Raw genomic sequence first — 20,944 nt, 5'->3', positions numbered from 1 at the left:
TGGATGTGGAACACTCAGCTCCCCTACCTTCCCATGTGAAGGTCTGCAGCAGCACAGATGGGGACAGAGAGCTAACAGAGAGCACAGAGAGCTAACAGACAGCTAGTCCAATGGATGCCATTTGGATACAGTATATCTGGTGAAGACAAGTTCACGATATGCTAGAGAGTCTACTTTCCATGGCTGCAACACAGCAACAGGGGATAAATTGGATTCCTTGCACATTTAAAGGTAACCCTACCAAAATCTGCCATTTCTGAAACAAGACACCAACTGAAACCTTTGAAATAGGCACTTCTTCAGATTTGACAATGCAGTTCTCCAGCCAGGTAATCTGTGCTAAAAGCAAATGTACATCAGTATGTGTGTATTAGTGAAACTAACATACATGAATACACAAAATTGCTTTGCAAAAATGTGTTACATTAGGCCAAAATTGCAAACAAAGGTGCTTATTAGGAGGAATTCTCTGGTGAATTTTCACAAGGACTTCTTAAAAAATAATAATCCACAAGCTGGTGTGGAGATGTGGGAAATTGAACTAAAATGCAGTGGAGGTGAAATGGAGAAACTGAAATTAGCAGATTTACCCATCCCCACTTTGGCGGTGAGCAGGAGTGTAGTTGCACATAGACTTGCAAGCGTGGGTACAAAAACAAGGAAATACAGACAGTTTTTGACAAACCCTTTACTGAAATCCATATGTTACAATTAATGGTGTTTTACATTTCTCATCTTCTAAAATCACATCTTTGCAGAGAAAAAAAGAACACAGCTTAATTTTAGAGGCTTCTTCAACTTCTTGAAGACGTGGATGAAAAACAAATGACTGAACATGTTTGAGAGCAAGATTCTGTGCTTTCTGGACAAAGAACTTCTCTTCCCATTCTTGAATTCCCCAGGTGGGAAGAGACTGTGGCAGCAGCAGCAAGCTGCTTAAACGGTAGCACAGGTTTGATGGATGTCTTATAAAAGGCTCATAGAATGCCAGAAAGTCAGATTTAACGATAGTCTCTCTTCAGAACATCTTTGGGGTTCTGGCAGGCAAAGGCACGCACTTCACTCAACACACTGAGGCGGGGCTTCATCCTAAGCTGATTTGCCACATACAAAGCACAGTCCAGCAATGCCATCAGGAAGGTTCATCCGGAAGGTTCATTACCCTCCCTTGCTTAAAGTCTGAAATGACTATTGCCTACATCTGCAGTAGCTTGATACCTGAAGTAGCTTGATACCTGAGAAAAGAAATCACCCCAAGTTAGTTCAGCAGATCCGGGGTATCTGGATCATTTTCTCATGGAAGGCTTTAGCAGACATATCACAGCAGAGATTGTGGTTCTATAATAGAACCATAAAGGCCTTTTGATCGTTTATCAGAAGCCTCAGATAGTATCCTTCGCATTGTATTAATTGGGCTAAAGATAGAAACCCGCTTAATGTGAAAAGCAACATTCCTTGGGGAAAGGAGTAACCTTTCTGTAATTTTTTGAAACTTGTATTGCACAGGGCCTTCATACCATAGGCAAACTCTGTTAAGTATGTTTCTGACTTTTGGGGAGAGGACAATGGCTGGATTCTTGCATCATAGTAAATGTTTTCCTATGAATATGCAGATCTCTCCCACATCACTCTTCCCCGATAAAAAGCGAGAGCGAAGACAACAATTCTTGACTAAGCATTACATCTGAATTGGGAATTGTGATCTGAAGCCAATATTTGTTCTTGGCTTGCTATGCATGGGTCATTTGGCACCACAGTCCCCAGGTCAGATGTAACACTAAGCCGGGTGGGGGGGTTGCTTCCACTAGCTGCTAGGGAGAAGCATAGCAAAAGTGATTTGCGTATTAACAGTAAACCATGACTTAGCATGATGTGGAAATTCAGCGACAGAACTATGAATGTCAACACTTCTTATAGGCCAAAGCCTGGAGCGCTGGAGATGGTCCGCCCCACATATATCAGGAGCTGGAGTCAGTGGCTGTTGGTAGTGGTTGAGGGGACAACACTGCTTGCCCGACTTCCCATCACTGTCATTGCTGTGGCTTACCAGGAGGGGGAGTGGCAAGGCTGGCGCAGTGCAAATGCAGTCGTGGATCTGGTGCTCCCACTGGTGCATTTCCACCATGCCAAGCTCACTGCTGCCCCACGCCCTGTGGATGGGAGGTCAGGAAAGCAGTGCTCCAGGACCAACTACTACTATCTATATTAATGCCTTTCTCATCCTTGGGTCCCCAGATGTTGTTGACTACAACTCCCATCATCACTGGCCATGCTGGCTATGAATGATAGGAGTTGTAGTCCAACAACTTCTAGGGACCAAGGCTAGTCTATATGGATTTCCCGAAGGGAGTGGTGAGGGCAAGAGAGGGGTAGGTTTGGAAGCAACCCATATATCATGTGGAGGCAAAACTTGTGATTTTTACCAGCAAATCCAAATCTGCTTCAGTTTTCCAGCTTCCCATTAATGTAAACTCACTGGAAAACTGCAGCAAATTTGGATTCGCTGGTAAAAAATTTATTTCTTGCATTATGTTTTTAAATGTATGCTTATTTAAAGCTGAAATTTAAGAGGATTGTGTGAAGACACACACTAAGCCTTAAGCCACTGCATAAGGATATTGGGAGCCCAAGAGGCCACTGGAAGTTTCATTTCTGAGCACCATCTATGTACAACCCTTCTAAAAAGCTATCTGCTATTGACAGTACAGTTTCATTGGATATACCACCCGGTGTCTGGAATCAGAGTAGCGGCACATTTAATGTTCACCCAAGGTATAGATTTGCTTGATAAAAATCAATACATCTTTTTCCAAGCCTTGCCTTCGACATGTGCAAAATGGTCTCATATACACAGAACTGTGGGTGCCCAATTGCTGTTATTATTTCAGCCAAAGAATCTCAGAAATAATCATCAAAGGAAATCCTGCCAGAGTCCTGTTTCCTTACTTATTTTGATTTCTGCGCTCGGCATACTAAGAACGAGACGAGGAATCCAAGGAACATCACGCTGCCGGCAATGATGAGCACCGCTTCCAACAGATGCAGAAGCTTGATCTTATTGGTCACTTTCTCTCGGAAAAACTCAGCTTTCTTATCATCAATAATGGCCGTCTGGAGGAAGAAGAGGGAGACCAAGAGCAACATTATTCCACACAGAAGTCCACAAGCAGTTTCCTCCCCACATGTGGGAACTGCAATGTCAAGTTATTTCCATCTTGGATCTACGAAAAGGAACCTGCTTACATCCCTGATTACAGCCAGTTCCATTGCATAAAAATAATAATAAATGGAATGGTGAAAGGAGGGGAAGGAACAACAACCAGCTGATTGTCACATCTTCTTTCAAAGTGCTACCTAAGACCTGCAAACCTGCTCGTGGCCATCAGGCTTTTATCTGCCCCACACCTGGCATCATGATGGGCAGGTTTGCTCAGTGAATACAGCATTGCAGGACAACTGGGGAGGCTCAGTGGGTCTATACAGACTCATGTACAGACCCACCCAGGAGTGGGTGCAAGAAGAGAGTCAGGGACTTAAGTGGTTATCCATACGTTGCTCAAAATGTTTAACCAGCACATGCTGCACATAGTGCAGTGCAAGATAAATGTCACATTTATCTATCTTCTCGATTGAAGTTATTCCTTTGGGTTTCCAGGAGGCCTCCCAACTGGGCAACGACCCAGACTCACACCTGCTTAGTCAACAAAGTGATGGTCTCAAGGCCACACCCTGGGAACCCAGGTGCTCTACAGCAGCGCTGGCCTTCAGGTGCTCTTGGGACTTCCAGCTAGTATGGCCAAGGGTTAAGGATCATGTCATTCAGCAATTTCTGAAGGGGACCAGATAGATAAGACAGACAGACAAGACAGCTGGGGAAGCCAAACACAGAGGAGAAGGCTGTAGTAAACAACTCTAATAGAGCAGCTGGTTTACAACACAAAGCATTCAGAAAAGATGAGCCCCTGAAGGGAAGGGACACCATCCAAGATTGTGCCACTTCAGTTCACCCAATGGTGTTGGGATACGGCAGGTTGGATTGGAGAGGGTTAATGGAGCCAGGATGACTTCAGGCCAGTCATGGCCAAACTTGGCCCTCCAGGTGTTTTGGGGCAAGAATTCCCATCATCCCTGACCACTGGTCTTGTTAGCTAGGGATGATGGGAGCTGTAGTCCCAAAACATCTGGAGGGCCATGTTTGGTCATGCCTGCTTTAGGCATTTCTCATGCAGTGAAGTTTGCAAGGCACACCTTCCATTTGGGAAGCAACAGAAAAGTGGTCCAAGGAGACACTTGAAGATTATGACTCAGACTTATTTTTCCATATATCCAGCCATATTGCAAGCAAGTTTAAGCAGAAAACACAGTAGAAAGAATTTTGGGAAGAGGCTTTACTCTGAGTGAGGCCTCAGAGAGAAACACAGGAGAGTGTTTTTGGGAGCAGCTGCTGCTCCTTTGGAGATCTGATGGGGAGCAGGTGAATTTGCTGTCGCCAGTGCCTCAGCTGCAAATAACCTCCAATATTAAAAACTAAATTCCACCACTGCTGCACCTATGGAACTCATCAACACTAAAGAAGTAGGACAAGCATAATATATAGATTAACTGTGATAGAAAGAAAGTCTTCAAATCTTGGCCAACATTTTTAAAGGGGTAGGAATAGCTAGTCACAACAGTACTTATATAACTAATGAAGAGCAACAGAGAACAACAACAAACAGAATTTACCTCATTCAGCCACAAAATAGGAAAGAGAAATGGCAACTTGACCTGTTTTAGGGCGCTGCAATAAAACATATGAAAATATAATTAGAATGAAAAAATTGGGCAAAGATTCATAAGTCAGAATAGCATTTATGCAGCAGTTTTTGCATGTTCAACAGGAATAAACCTAAAAAGAACTACCTACATCCTGATATGTTCAGATGATCACATCTTATGAAGCAGTCTTTAATAATAATTAAAAGCCCACACACATACCCTTTTCACAGTGTGAGCCATCAGACCATAAAAACTCTAACCTTAGTGTCCGAGGCTGGTAACCATAGTTCCCTGCTCTGGACAGAAGAGGAGGCTAAGGTTCCAGAGGTTTCTTGGTTTGATTGATTGTGCTGCGAAGGGAGGAGCAAAGGTCCTGTGTCCAGGCAAAAGACTCATTCATCTCTCTATTAAACCAAATTATTAAATTATTTGCATACATATATAGCTATGATCATTGGAACCAGCCCAGTATGGGCGGCTAAAGAGAATGATCTGTATTTCCTATTGCATTTTAGACAATATTGTCACTATTGTGTGCTGTCCTAAGGCTAGACCTGAATATTCTTCAAGGTAGCATGGAAGAAAAGAACTATATGACTTGTCACAAATTTCCTCACATTTTTCACCAAGTTAAAACCTAAATAAAGATTCTCCCAAAATTTCACTTCAGCATGTCTGGTGGGAAGCTACAGGTGTCCAGAGCACATGTGATGCTTTTCCTTTGGTTTTCGTCAAAATTATGTTGCATTAAGCAGGAATAGAAGTTCTTTCTGAAGTTTCATCTTCAGCAGAAAACCTAAAGCAGGAGCCAATTGGGTGCCCTTCGGATGTTGCTGGACTCCAACTCCCATCAGCCCCTGCTGCCATCACAGGATGAACGTGCTTTGGTTTGTGTATTGCTTCAGAAAGTGCAACTTCTGCAAGTCTGGCTTTAACTGAAAACTGTATCTGATTTCTCTCCATTCCTATTCAAGCCAATAATATTGACTTGAATACTGTGTATTCTTCAGAAAGGAGCTATGTACCAGGAAACCTCTGTCTTTTTCCTTGTCATCTAAACTCTACGTTAGATTGCAGGGGACCTGGGATAGAGTTGGGTCCAGTTATGTCACACTACATATTCGAATTAACTGTCCAGACATACAATGAGTGATAATTTCTATTGTATCCATAACATGTTGAGGAACAAAGTGTCCAACCCTGAAAATGATCAGGTTCAAGAATGCAGAGGGACTTACAAACCCAACACTGAGAATTTACAGAGAAGCACATGCACTACTTTTTAATTCAATTAAAACAGCAACTTACGTAATTTTTGTAGTAGGCCTCACCAACAAATTGATTTGCAGTCTTTTGGCAAACTGCAGTGTAAACCCTGTGGTCTAAAAAACACAACACAAATAAATATGAAGTGCCATGAACAACTGATGTCGCGGGGGGGTGGGGGTGGCGGACACTAGTAATTAGCAGCATTAAAATACAGTAACATGTTTTTATTTGGATCCAAAATTAGAGCATTTCCTATTATAAGAGTAGCTGAACAGGAAATGGCCAAAGTTACATGATTTATCTTTAGCTGCAACTAGACATTGGCAATCACCGCACCACTGCAATTTCAGATTTCCCTAGTTGCTCATTTTCCCAATCTTAGGTCTGGTTTTTCACATTTCCACAGCATTTTGAAACTCTCATGAATGTTTGTCAGCATTTATGTGCAAATTTATCCTAATCTACATGTCTGTATGCAATTTCCCCAACTATAATGCGTCCTTAAGATGTTTTTGGCAATATATGCATTGATACGTAGACTTAATTGTCGTATATGCATTTCTGTAGACAATACTTGGCGAGAGAACTGCATTGCAAAAATTTGGAGAAGAGCTATGAAGAATTTTGAAGGAGGGCTGTGTTTCAGTCCACTTTTTCTTTTGGGAAGAGTGAATTCCCAGCGGCAACACCTTGAACAGAGGCTATTTATCATGATTCCACATCAGTTACATCAGAGTAGCTAGGTCCTTGTTTGACCTGAGGGTTATATTCAAACCTCCCAGGGCTAAATGCCCCAAACCTGCACTCACTTGCTCCCCCCCCCCCCGATGCCCCTGTGCAGTGCTGGGTGGGGGAACACAGGCAGTCAATCCCCCATCCCATCTGCATTGCTGGCCTGGAAGTGCTGTGATAGGGAGGAGGGTTGTCATGGCTGGTCCAGCTTGCAGGACATGGGCTTGCCCGCCCCACACAAGAGGAGGTGTGCATGAGCCCACAGTGCAAAATTCAGCCCTAAAGTGATGGCAGCCAATTTTAAGACATTTCCCTTTAAGATTTGTATCATGCTTTTGTTCAATATGGGAAGGACTTTGTGTGCACGTCCAATCTCTGGCACTGCCAGTTAGGGCTCGAAATATTCCGCACCTGAAACCATGGAGAGCTGCACACAGGCGGCGTGGTCAAGACTGAGCTAGATGTCTCACTTGGTCTAAAGCAGCTTCCTATGTTCTTTGATATCAAGAAATGGGGCAGGGGAGGCAGGGGAGACCTCTGCCAAGAGTGGAGAATAATTCTCCCTTGTCTCACATGGCTGAAACAAACTAGGCCCTGCCCAGCTTCAGAAACATCTGGCAACAACAGGTCCCTCAGGGAGCTTTTCCTGAGGCAAACACTCTGGCCACTCTTTCACGAACCCCAAAAGTTAATCCCAAGATCACATGCAGTATCCATAAGTTACAGGCTGCTACTGCACCAGAGCGCTGGTGCCAAGATCTTGTGTGACAAGACAGAAGATGCTGAGATCCCACCTCACCCCCTTTGTGGGGCTACATTTAAGTTATGTTTAAGTTATGCATGTAAAGGATATCAGTCTGAGCTCTACTGCAAGCCAAATCCTAGTTTTTCTAAATGACAGAACTGAGGCACTTGGGGGGGGGGGGGAGAGCGAAAGGGTACAGTGTGATTACTTACTGGCTCTACATCCAAAAAGGTCATATGCTCAGGTGGATTTGGGTGCAAGCCTTCAACGCCTTGAGCAATTTCTTCACTTGCATAGAGGAAGTGGGGGAGTGTGACATATACAGGTTTTCCTGCGGAGGAAGAGGAGAAAAAACATCAGTACAATCCCACGGCAGTAAGCCCTTCTCTTTCTAGCGCCTAGCATGCTAAAAACCATGCTACTCAGCCTATATGGGGAAAACTACATCTGTTCCAGGGGCCGCCACCAAACAGACCCTATGCAGCAACATGCCAGGGGCTCAGAATGGAACTGAAGGCCATTTTCTTCATGCTTGCAGCTGCCAGAGTGCCAGCAGTGGTCAGGTTAATTGGGTAAGAGGTGGAGGGGGCTCAAAGGTATGCAGGTAGTGAGGAAAGAAAAGGCAGAAGTCCTTGAGTTATTCTCATTTTTAAAAACTGAGTTGGAAAGGGATTTTGGACTCACAGTACGCATTGTGGCAAGTATAATGACATCTCTACTTAAATTGCACAATACGTTGCATTGTGCAACAGTGACAATTTAGATGTACGGTACATTAATTTATACTGTAAAGAAACATGATGCAACCACAGCTAATAAACCTTTGACATGCAGCCACAATTCAGGTCTGTTTTGCCCCCACCACACGATCAGATATAAGTTTTGAATGTGTAGTGCCAGTATAGCTCAGGATGCTAACATGGCTTAACATCAAAAAAAGAAAGACTTTTCAAATTATTTCATTTTCATCTCATTTTTCCTCCAGTGGGAGTCCAGGCACACCTGCAATTCTTATGAGTAATGTTGTACAGGTTGTTGTATATGCAAGCAAAACTTTTACAATGTGGAATTCTGCTCCATGTACACATGCACACACCTATATGTAGATGTATGAATGTGTGTACATTTGAAGTATTAAAAGTTTGTGTACAGTGAATGAAATTTGTTGCATTTTTAAAAATAAAAACAAAACTCTCACAAGTATTTCAGTTCTCTTTTTTCAATTTACCCCATTGTTGAATTTTACTCAGCTTTATATTATAAAGCCTCAATCGCAATGTGCCCTTGCAAGTGAGTTCAGATGCAGCCCTTAATAGATTTACTCTTAATAGATCAACTCCATTTTAGCAGTATTGCTATAGAGAAAGGGCTGTTGGTTCCCTTTTGAATCTAATGGGACAACTTAAGACATGACTGAAGCTCCAATGAAATCAGTGAGAACTCATTGCAACATAATTTGGACCCAGTACAGAGCCTTGCCCCTGGTGCCTCCGTTCTCACCAAAGAGCTGTTAGTTGGACAGCAGAGGGCACAGCCTGTGGCAGCACCACTCCCCAAGTTCATATTGTCCAGAGCTCCAAATCTTTATATTAACCACTCCAGTAGCTTGCTCAGCTCAAATTGCAGGCAGATACCTTGTTTGCAAGAACTGATGTCCAGTGCCCCAGCTAATGTGCAATTCTGGGATATCTCTTTCTCTGTGCAGAAGCAGATGTTGTCAGGATTGACAAGAGGAGACGCAAAAGCACCTGGAGGGACAATGAAGCGATAGAGTGGGATGTCCTTCACAGTCTGTTCACTGTCAAAGTTGCTGTAGATGGATCTGGATATGAAATGGGACAGGAAGGTAGCGTCTTAATTTAGGAGCAAACATACAGGCACCTGTAATTTCATAATTTCTATTATCCTAATCTGCTATCCATATACTTCCCATACATTTGGTGGCTATCTGCAAAATTAAAATACGAGCCAGAGATTTCAACCTGCCCATTATTTTCAAGCTGTGCCCATTACTTTCAGTGTGTTTTCAACACCTCTCCAAAAGCACGAGGTGACCAAAACAAGCCTAAACACATTTGAAGAGCTAATTTAAATTTGCAACCCTTATGGATGATTTTCCTCCTGGGAAGGCCTGAAGAAATATTGCTTCAGTAGTACTACCTCACAGCAGTTTTTGATACAGTGGGACCAAAAATTTGATGGGCTGCCATGAAAAATAACTGGTGAAAAAAAATGGTACCAAAAGAGTTAACACACTAGTTTTCCATAAGGGTAAATAGTAACTTTGGGGGACAGTTTCTATTGGCAAATAGTACTGTAGTTGTGTGGTTTGGGGCATTCTGTGCCTGCCTTTAACTTAAAAAAACGTGGAAGAATTTGGTCATTGATCTCTCATGTGATGCCCAAATTTGGCCCAAACAATCCAGAAGCTTTGCCAGATCAATGTTGTTGGTTCTCTTCAATGTTACCCCAGGCTGACTATAAGCCAGATTTTTTTTATATAAAAAACAAAAACAAACTTTTAATCATTATATCCTTCCTAACTCAAGCATAGAAAAGGATTTTATGATGGTCTTTACCTGCAAATATCAGAAGAAAATAAGTCAAGTCTTGCAGTCTTTTGGACAAAAGGGGGAAAGGAAGCCCCATCTGCAAATAAAATGAGAAATATCATATAAATTCCCAGCTTGCGCTCAGGTTTGCACAACACACATGTAAGTGCAAAACTCAGCTGCCAGTTCACTTGTGTTCATCTATCTCATCTGGCCAATTTTCGCAACTGGATTAAGAGACACTGCAGACAGACGTTTCAGAGGAAGGCAAGAAAAACATACATTTGACATCTTCCCAAGGCTTTTAACATTAGAGTGCAAGATCTGAAGCATTTTAATGGTACTTTAAAAAATACTGTCTGAGTTAATTTGGAAACCACCCATTGGTTGACCTGAAGCCAAGATACAAAAAGTCATCTAAGGTTACACAGAGTTTATGGCAAAGAAGAAACCATTCCTTGGATTTAAACAAACACCACCCACATCTTGTTGACTAGCAAGTGAGGCTGATTCCATATCTCAGCTATCCCAGATATCAGGGAAGCAGGATAATGAACAGACCAGTTCGCATGTTATTGTAATGATTAGGGGTGACAGATATTTTCTTATTTTTCTACTTCACTGCCGGGGGGGGGGGGGCAGGAGGGGAGACATCCAATGACTGGAGACATGGATCATAAAAAGTAGGCGAGATACATTCTGTCCACATAGGTAGGATCTTTTTAATAATTTAAATGGGTTTGTGCTCTCCAGATATTGTGGACCACAGCTCCCATCATCCCAGGCTATCGCCATGCTGGCTGGCCAACATCTGAAGGTTACCATGACTACCTCTTGTTTAAATATGAGCACGCATCCCAGCAAAACTGCAGCGCTTACTGCTTAAAATGCTGACCAGCCTGCTTTTGTGTATGGCACTGAGCTATTGTTCAAAACTTCAAATGACAAAATGGTGAAAGGAGTGCAGAGGTATGTGTTGGCTATTTGCAGTATGGTAGCACTGCAGAGAGCTTGCTGGGGAGACCATGCATTAAAAAGGGACTCAAAAATAACTTAAACAAGGTTTTAATACGAAAAACAAAAACTCCATTTACACTAAATACATCAACAACCATGACCCAACCACCAACCCATCCCCCAGGGTAATGGGAGAGCTAGGTGCTGCTCCTGATATACTACACCCAATTGCTGACAGAGCTTAATCAATGCAACTCAGCAGCACCTGCTATGTTTCACAGCTGTAAAGCTGGGTCTCGTTATTTTGCTCTGGCCCCTTAAAGACATACACAGTGGGTGGAACAATGATGAACCTTTACATTTAAAGAAACCATTCAACAGTATGTTGTCACTGTTTTTCTCACCAGCTGTTTAAAAATATCAAGCTTTGGTCTGCAAATCCTGAGGGCCCGAAGGAGCAATCAGACTTCCCTCAGGTCCTCTCCCAGGGGATTTAAACAGCCCCCGACACCCAGCTCTTCTGTGTCAGATCAACCCACCCACCCACTCCATTAATTTCGTATTTCACTTAATGAATTGGCCTTGCTATGGGTGGTGCGGTCGCCATATTCGCGGGGCCAGGTAGGAATTTGTCTATCAGGCGAACTGGCTATGGCCTGGAGGTTTTGCTTACCTCATAGCAATCATCATAACTTTGGTGGTTTAGGCACTGGGTAACTTTAGTCCTGGTTGGAGGAGGGGTTGTACCCTCACTCCCCCCCCCAAAAAAATAGGGTATCCTGTTAAAGGGATCAGTGAAGGAGTTGCTTCTGTCCATATGCCCTGACAGGGTCTTTGGGCCTCAGCAGCGATCCTTGTGGGGATCCCTCTGTTTGATGTAAGCCATAGGAATTCCCACTATTGGGTTGACCCTGATGTCATTTCTGGCAGGCGGGTGGGAAATAAATGGTTACCCATTACCTATCCCAAGTCTCTTGATCTGTAGTCAATACAATTGTGGCCTGACTTCAACTCTTGTGTCTTTTACTGGCATTTTATTTGAGGGGAAAGTGCGCGGCCTGGGCCTGCACTTAAATAGTCACAGGATAGGAACTAAAAAGACCTGTGGTAAGAGAACTCGCAACCTCCTGGTGTGTGTTTAAGAAAAGCAAGTTAAGAGTGCTTGGGAATTATTCACTGAGCACAGCTACCAATTTCAAATGGTAACACCATGTAGAATGACAGAAGGGACTGTGCTACCTTCTTACCACGTACACCAACAAAATTGGAGGAAAGACTATCATGACCCAACATGCACCTACAGGAAAACAATCTACAGTAGAATAAGAAAACTGATGTCACCTGATAATGCTATGTTAATTTATTGGTGCCAATCCAAGAACTAAGGCTGGGTAATTTAGAAACCCCAAATAGGTGGAGTTCAGCCAAGTAGAAATTTCATAAGCATTCCTAGATGACTCATTCCTTTAAGTGAATGGGACTTTACTACCTCATTGAACTAGACTTGTGGGTACTTGTTTGACTGGAGCATTAACAACTCATAATTGGTGCCAATAGTAAGAACAATTACCATTCTCTAGGTCAGAAGTACTCTGAACCAATTCCAAGGGTAAGTAGTGATCCTGTTTGTGATTGTTGAAATAAATGAGCTGCAGAGGTAGCACCAGCTTTTTTGATCACATCTAAATCTGAATGTGATTTCACAGCAGGGCTATGGCTGCCAGCCCCATGGCATAAGGAGCACTGTCTCCATTGACTAATAACAAACACACACTCCTTCAATTCCCACAGGCTTCCATGGCCTGCAGGGAACACACAGCCAGTGCATCTGGCTGAAGGCCAAACACAGCACACAGGAGCTCCCAAGAGATGGTGCTGCAATAAAATCTCAAAAAGTTTGTTTATTGGCACTTGTCTGCTTTTAGCTTAGTTGTCTTGTTGCTCCATTTTTCTCTATCCCTCTCCCCCGCCAAGAGGACATCCTAGAGGTGAGGCATGTGGGATAAGAGGCATCACCAGGCATCTAAGGTACAAACATCATCAACCTCCCGTGTTCGCAGTGCATTTCTGCACGTAATAGGAGAACAGCAGCAGCCAAAACAGGGAGGAAGAGACAAGCTTAAGCAAAGTAATGATTCTCTTGGCAGAGTGGCTCCTGCCCAGGAAGACCTTTCAAAGCTTTCACCCCAGGCCTTGTGTACTACTTAATATTATTTATTATTTTTTTCCTACTTGCCCTGCACCAGAGGGTCTCAGGGCAGGACACAGCACATTAGGGACTCAGCTACACAGCTGCAAATAAATCATTTTAAAGGTGCTGTAATGTACAATATACAAATATGACACTAGAAGGCGACAGTGAGCTGTGCAAGATTCCATGTATTTTTAAAATGTCTTAAAATAAAACATTTTCACAGCATTTTTTATGTGTGTGTAGTTTCCACCAAAAACACAACGCAAACAGCAGTGCAGAATACAAATTAAAAAACCCTTCTCATACAGTTGTTTGTTTTCTGTGCTCATCAATGCACTCGAATTGGTCACCAGGGGAAGGCCCTACCAGCACTATTTTTTGTGCCTCTAAATCCAAAGTTGTAGAAGAGCGCTCCTGTGTCCGTCCCCCCCACCCATGGCCTTATTTTCAAGCAAACCTCTTCAGGGTGTGGAGCATCAGTTTGTCATGCACAGCACTGTGGGAACAGGCAGATCTGCTGCTCCGCCTTCTATCTACAGAGATCCGCAGTGCAGCCCACAAATAACCCCATGGATATGACAATGCATTTGCAGGACAGAGTCTTTCTGTGCAAGGTGCATGACATGTAGGAATGTGCTTGGTGGCAACCTGGGACAGACCCATATCGAAGAACCATTAAGTGTACTGACAGTGCAGAACACTTGTGCTCTTATCCCTCTGGCTCAAGATTTTTAGTAAGAAATTGGTCCTAAATGTCAGTAGTTTACAACCACCCACACTTACTTACCTGTGCCGTTGATCATAGCACAACCTCCAGCCCAGTATGAAAGGGTGCTTTAAAAGGAAATAAAGTGGGATGATACAGGTCAGGGGACAGAACTTCAAAGAAAGATCCATTTTGCTATACATTTTTCTATATTAATATAGGAGTTTGATTCATGCCACAGTGCCTTCTTTCTAGAAGGATTCTCTGACGCAATCCAAGGCCAGATTCAATTATGCAGTTTCCTAACCCAGAGTCTAGGGCTGCTACAGGATTCACAAGCCTGGCTTACACTGGCAGGTGTCAGCCATGTCAAGCATGGACAACCCGTGTCATGCCTCAGGCACAGCTAAATGGAAAGAAGCCGTGCATGTTGGAGAGCTCAGTCAGATGCTTAATCTCAGGGTCGTGGGTTTGAGCCCCACATTGGACAAAAGATTTCTGCATATAAAATAATATATATAATATAATTTATTATTTATACCCTGCCCATCTGGCTGGGTTTCCCCAGCCACGCTGGGTGGCGTCCAACAGAATATTAAAATACAATAGTCTATTAAGCATTAAAATATAATTTTAAGCATTAAGCATATAATATAATTTATTATTGCAGGGGGTTGGACCTGATGGTCCCTGTGGTCCCTTCCAACTCTACAGTTCTAGGATTCTATGGCATACTCGCAAGAAGGTACATATTAATCCTTACTGCCAGAGCCTTATCATTTGGTTTACATCTTACTTGTTAGTGAGGGAAGCCACTTCAAGGCGATTATTTCCCCATTGCCCTCTACACTACTTGCTCTTTCAAGAACTGTGAAACCAGCCTAAGCGAAACATTTAACAAAACAGAACTGCCCAACCAGTGCATTAGAAGGGTGGGTGCTGTGCTAGGTTAAGCATTGCTATATATACACATTGCATTTGAAGGACCTGCTTCTATGAGCCAAAGGTAGGAATGGCTTTGAAGGTCTACAAAACTCACCCCTGTCAAGAATACTAGTGTAAAAATCAAGGCTTGGCTTTAGTGTGCTGTTGATCCACAAAATTAAAATCTCATCTGTATCCCTCCCTCCAAAAAAGAACTCAGGAAGGCGTACATAGGACATTTGATTTTATATTTAAAACCATCTTGTGAGGTAGCCTATGGTGAGAAGAAGTGATCCCCTTAAAGTTAATTTTTGCACCAGAACCTTGGTGGTAGCAAGTTTCATTCTCCTCCATAGCTTCAAGGCAGGGAGGCATATGGACCCAATGACAATCATCTTGGCCCTGTGTCTGCTCATAAAGCCAGCAGAATATATTTATCCTGAACAAGTGTTGTCAAACACATCTCTGCAATAGAGTAGTTTCAAGCCTAGCAATCTCCTGTGTTCCATCTTTCTGCACTGAAATAACAATCTGAGAAGAACCTGCTGGATCTGGCCAAAGGTCAGCATCCTGTTCTCCCAACCAGGTGCCCACGGGAAGCCTGTTGGGGCACAACAGCACCCTCCCCGCAAGGGCCACTCAGAAGCATCCTGCCTCCAACAGTCGAGGCAGGACATAGCTTTATCCCCAATGTCCAGTCCTCTTTCAAAGCCACCCAAATTGGTGGCCATCACTGCCTCCTGGAGGAGGAAATTCCATATTTCAACCATGTGCTGTGTGAGAAAGTCCTTTATTCTATCCTGAATTTTCTAACAGGTGGCTGTAAAAGCATGCAGAGTGAGAAAGGATCCAAAGTACATGATTACTGGATCTTTTACAAAGCATTGAAAAAAATTCTATGCACATTTTCCAGATATACATTACGTTTTGTTTTTATAAGTCTCGATGAGTGCCGTCTTGCTTGTGTCATTTTTCCCATTGTGGATTCTATAAAGGCCGTCCAGTGTCTCATTATACTTGAGAGAGGAGAGAAAATACACAATTTTCAGTACAAACGGGTTTGATAATGAATGTAAATCCCAGGGTTCTTTTCTATGTTCAAATAAATGTACACCATTCCTCATTTCATGCTTCTTATCAATCAATTTATTTCTCTTACACATTTTTGCATGCAGACATACCATTCTAAAAGCATGGATTTGCCAAAACTGAAGGCAAGAAAAGTAGATCTATCAGCAATATATCTATTTAAAATGGGTTAGACACCACCAAGAATTTGCATCTTTTAAAAATAACCCAAAGTAAGATACTGAAATACTAATGCTCAATTTAAAGCCTCAATCAACAGGATGACACAGAAATGAAAATCACTCTATTCATTTCTCAAGGGTGGGCACTAATGGAACGAGACCACCTGCTCCTTTTGCATCAGAATTAGCCAGTGGGGTGGACTTTAGATGGTGCCGGACTACAACTCCCAACATGCTGGCCAAGGCTGATGGGAAGTGTGGTCTGGAGAGGCCAGGCTGGGTACATGATCACTGTTTAGTCCAGCGGGGGTGGACTGAGGCAACATGGTGGCCTGTGGAAAGACAATCTTTGCCGCTGCCCCCAGCAATGGCGGAACAAGGCCCTAAGGAGCAGGTTTGCTACTTTAAGGCTGAGAAAGAGCAAGCTCAGCCGAGGAAGACACAGCTATTTCACACTCCCCTCCACTTCTTCGACCCTACCCTCTCCTTTTTCCCAGCCTGGTTGTCAGATCTGATTTCTAAGGGCCTTTCCATTCTCCCCCAGCACCAAGACAAGTGGTTTATTTCCCTTTTGGGACACATACGTACAGGAAGGAATACGCCAACAACCCTTTCAACTCCTGGAAGTGGAATTTTCTTCAAGAAAGGATCTTCATAGCCCCAGAGTATTTCTTTCACAGTTCTGTTTTGAAGGAAGTGGGACTTCGATGACTTCACCCAAATGTCCAACAACGCTTGTATGAAGCCACTTTGATACAAAGCAGGTGCGGCCTGAGACAAACACAAACACATATACAGTCATCCCTCGGGTTGAATATGCTTCATGTTGAGCGCGTTCGAGTCGCGCTCCGTGGCAACCCGGAAGTAATGGAGCATGTTATTTCCGCGTTTTGCCACTCATGCATGCGTAGATGCTCAAAATGATGTCACGCGCATGCGCAGAAGCAGCGAATCACAGCCCGTGCTTGCGCAGACGTGCCGTCGCTAGTTACGTTTGCTTCTGGAGGCAAATGGGGCTCCGGAATGGATCCCGTTCGCATCCCGAGGTACCACTGTATTCCCTCTGACTAACCTACTTGCATTCAGGTTGCGACCAAGATGCCTCCCCTCTTTTTTTGGGGGGGGAGGCTGCAATAACCCAGCCAGAGACCAGGCAATGAAAACTTTTGAACATTAGTGATAAGCATTATGGTTGATTGGAATCAGAGCAGTGACATGGTTCAAGTTTTGGTGCACTGTCTGCTGTATTTCATTTTGGAAGGAAATCTTGAAGCATTCCCCAATGTTTTAAAAGCCCACCATGTACAAAAAGAACTAGAAACCTGCCCTAGTCTTCTAGGAAAAAAAAAATATGTCTGGATTTTTAAACACACACACAAATCGAAGATCCTTCCAACTTCTGATTCTACAATGAATCTAATTGCTTGACATGATTTCATGCTATTAAGTATGACAGAATATGGTGGATGTCTACATTAGGGATATCTATTCTGTGAGAAGGAAAGAGGAAACTGAGATTTAAGGCTCTAAGTGTGGAGCCACATGATCAACAGCTTCACAGTTCTCTTCCATTTGCTACAGAATTTATTTATAGGCTGTACAGTGGTGGTGTTGTTGTTTAGTCGTTTTGTCGTGTCCGACTCTTCGTGACCCCATGGACAAGAGCACGCCAGGCATTTCTGTCTTCCACTGCCTCCCGCAGTTTGTACAGTGGTACCTCGGGTTAAGTACTTAATTCGTTCTGGAGGTCCGTTCTTAACCTGAAACTGCTCTTAACCTGAAGCACCACTTTAGCTAACGGGGCCTCCTGCTGCCACCGCACCACCGGAGCCCGATTTCTGTTCTTATCCTGAAGCAAAGCTCTTAACCTGAAGCACTATTTCTGGGTTAGCGGAGTCTGTAACCTGAAGCGTATGTAACCTGAGGTACCACTGTATTATGAAAGCTGCTCATCATTCAGACAACGAAGGGCCAGGAGGAAACTTCTATTTTGGCAACTGCAAGGCCAGGTGCAAACTTACCCAGGCTTCTGTAAAGAGCATATTCTTAGGGCCTCACAAAATTACAAATTCCAGGATTCTTTAAGGGGAAGCTGCTAGAGTCAATATGCAATGAAACCTATTTGTAACAGAAAGGCTGCATCAAAACTAGGCTCATTTTCACCTGGGTCAAAGACCCAGTTTGGCTGGAAGCCTCAATGGTGCTCCTTGGGAGGCTTCATCTGGGATAGCCCCCCCCCCCCGTAGCTACAGCTCTGCGGAAAGGTGCATAAATCCCACCTTTCCTCCAAGAATTCTAGCCAGTATGATTCTCCCCACACACTCCCTTGTGTCCCCACAACAACCTGAGAGATTGGTGAGGCTGGGAAATGGCAACTGGCCCAAGGCCACCAAGTGAGCTTCGTAGCTGAGTGCGGATTTCAGGCTTGGTCTCCTCCCCTCTCCTAATCTGATGCAGAAACCCCCACACCATCCTGGCTCTCTCAACTATAATGGAGAGCCCACAACACCTTTCATTTCTGCCCCTAAAAATAGAACAGAGCACTATAATTACTGAAGGGATATTTCTGGTAAATATTGGAGAAGGGAGAGACAGCCAATCAATGGAGCAACTGCACCACAGTTGACAATCCAATCTTACCTACGACACTTAGCTACCACTTTCTCAGCCTCAGAAGAGAGAGAAGAGGGAAGGGGCCTATTACAGGGATGCTCAAGATTTCTGAGATAATTTCAAGCCCTTCACATAACTATATTCACCTAATCATCAATAACTATGCAGCTTTAACATCAGTTCACAAAGAAAAGTAGTCTCATTAGATCAAGAGCATCACCAGATCTCTAACCTCAAATTCTAATCTGGGAAAATGAAAGCTATTCCCAGCCCTACCTGCTTTAGCAGTCAACTCTGGAAGAAATTAGCGCTACTGTGGTGCAATCAGAGGGTTTAAGAAGGGTGAAACACTCTTCCCGTATAAAGAAACAAACAATTCAAATTGATGCAAACATGCAGTGTATCGCTCTACAAATCAGGCCCCAAGGGGGTTTGGCAATGTGCTTTTTTTAAGAGCTCCAGTCTCAGTAGGGCTGGATGGCTCTGGAGATGCCTCACTCTGGCACTAATTGGCACCATTGTTAGTAGCCTTGTCATAGAAGCCAAGTATAGGCTGGACAAGGGATTTGCGAAAGGTTCTCCCTCCCCAGCGGCTAAGGCAAAGAAGGCTCATGCAGCAGAGTATGGCTACAATCATGCAAACTCCACACAGGGCCTTTTTTGTGGTGGAAAAAGAAAACAAAAAGACAACCACACTATTTCTAAACTGATTTAATTTTGTAGCTGGAGGACAACTTTTGTCCTCATTACTCAACCTGTGCATTTGGAAAGATGCATGTGTGAGAAAAAGGTAATCTGAAGATGAGAAAGTTTTAATATTACATAATTAGGTAATTTGCCTGGCTTACGTACCACAACGGCAAGGTTGACTATTGTGAAAGTGTCGTTTTCTGGCCCAACTGAGAGATCAGGCTGAAAGAGAGCAATATTTGGCTGGTAGAAAGACACTGTGGAGTCATTATGTTGAGTGATGTTTTCTTTCGGCAAATAGCGCACCCTTAGAAATAAAAGAAGAAATTTAACTGCAAAAGCTGAATAGAAAGACTGCCGATTTAGCACCAGCCAGCTGAACCAGCATTTCTTCCCAGTGCCAGAGCATTCCCTCCACCCAAACACTCTTAACATCTTTAGGGTTCCTTTGGGTATAAGTTTGCATCGCAGTGCTTTGTTCAAAAAATCTATAGGTGGTATCCAACTAAGTTTTACTCTGAATAGACCCACTGAAAGTAATGAACATGACTTATTTTTATTATTGATTATTGGTTAATTTCAATGAGTCTGCTCTGAGTTAAACTTAGTTGAATACCACCTTATGACAACACAGACATCACCTCCAAAAAGTGCTCCTATGCTTTACAGTGGTGCCCCGCAAGACGAATGCCTCGCAAGACGGAAAACCCGCTAGATGAAAGGGTTTTTCGTTTTGGAGGTGCTTCGCAAAACGAATTTCCCTATGGGCTTGCTTCGCAAGACGAAAATGTCTTGCGAGTTCCTGTGGTTTTTTTTCCTCTCCCCCCCTTTCTAAGCCGCTAAGCCGCTTATCTGCTTATCCGCTAAGCCGCTAATAGCGCTAATCCGCTAAGCCGTCAATGGGCTTGCTTCGCAAGACGAAAAAACTGCTAGATGAAGAGACTCGTGGAACGGATTAATTTCGTCTTGCGAGGCACCACTGTATTTTTATTCTTACCCCGTTACGGTAAAGAACCTTTGTTACAAGTGGGGAGCAGCAGGCAGTGAGAAAATAAAGCTGAGCAATGCATATTTAAGGCCGCATTAAATTTGCCCTCATAATGAGTTTTATATAGTAATCCTGAACATGTATCTGTGCATAAATCCAGCTCAAGTCAATACTTTCAGAAGAGTTCCCCCCAAAAAAATTTTTTTTACATAAGAGCAGAAGAGGCTGCTGGATCAGGCCAGTGGCTTATCTAGGCCAGCATTCTACACTCACAGGAGCCAGCCAGGTGTCTGTGGGATACCAGGGAGCAGAACATGAGCACAAGGGCCCTCTCCCCTCCTGTCGTTTCCAGCAACTGGTATTCAACAGCATTGCTGCAGAGCCCAGGCATCTTGGCTAGTAGCCATCAATAGTCCTCTCCTCCAGGAATTTGAATAATCCTCTTTCAAAGCCATCCAAGTTGGTGGCCATCACTGCCTCCTGGGGGAAGAGGGTCCATAATTTATGTGCTGCGGGAAGAAGTCCTTTCTTTTACCTATTCTAAGTCATAGGTTGGGTGCAGGCTT

General features: G+C 43.5%; 1 protein-coding gene across 5 annotated transcripts in view; it reads right to left on the bottom strand.

Moving 5' to 3' along the window:
• Positions 1-673: 673 nt before the first annotated feature.
• CD36 (CD36 molecule (CD36 blood group)) overlaps positions 674-20,944 on the bottom strand; it is a 69,389-nt gene continuing 49,118 nt past the window's right edge. For all 5 annotated transcript variants that reach the window (XM_079993688.1, XM_079993690.1, XM_079993687.1 and 2 more), the window contains exons 4-14: positions 19,553-19,697; positions 16,676-16,858; positions 15,762-15,853; positions 13,995-14,041; positions 10,084-10,153; positions 9,139-9,326; positions 7,717-7,835; positions 6,067-6,140; positions 4,726-4,780; positions 2,947-3,111; positions 674-1,235 (exon numbers count right to left, since the gene is read on the bottom strand). In XM_079993688.1, coding sequence (XP_079849814.1) covers positions 2,947-3,111; positions 4,726-4,780; positions 6,067-6,140; positions 7,717-7,835; positions 9,139-9,326; positions 10,084-10,153; positions 13,995-14,041; positions 15,762-15,853; positions 16,676-16,858; positions 19,553-19,697 — 1,138 coding nt within the window. In that variant the 3' untranslated portion in view covers positions 674-1,235. The remainder of the gene's footprint in view (positions 1,236-2,946; positions 3,112-4,725; positions 4,781-6,066; positions 6,141-7,716; positions 7,836-9,138; positions 9,327-10,083; positions 10,154-13,994; positions 14,042-15,761; positions 15,854-16,675; positions 16,859-19,552; positions 19,698-20,944) is intronic.

The sequence above is a fragment of the Podarcis cretensis genome, assembly GCF_951804945.1.
Source record: "Podarcis cretensis genome assembly, chromosome: 10".
NCBI lineage: Eukaryota > Metazoa > Chordata > Lepidosauria > Squamata > Lacertidae > Podarcis > Podarcis cretensis.
The sequence above is the reverse complement of the archived record's forward strand: the minus strand, read 5'-3'. Positions and strand labels throughout refer to the sequence as shown.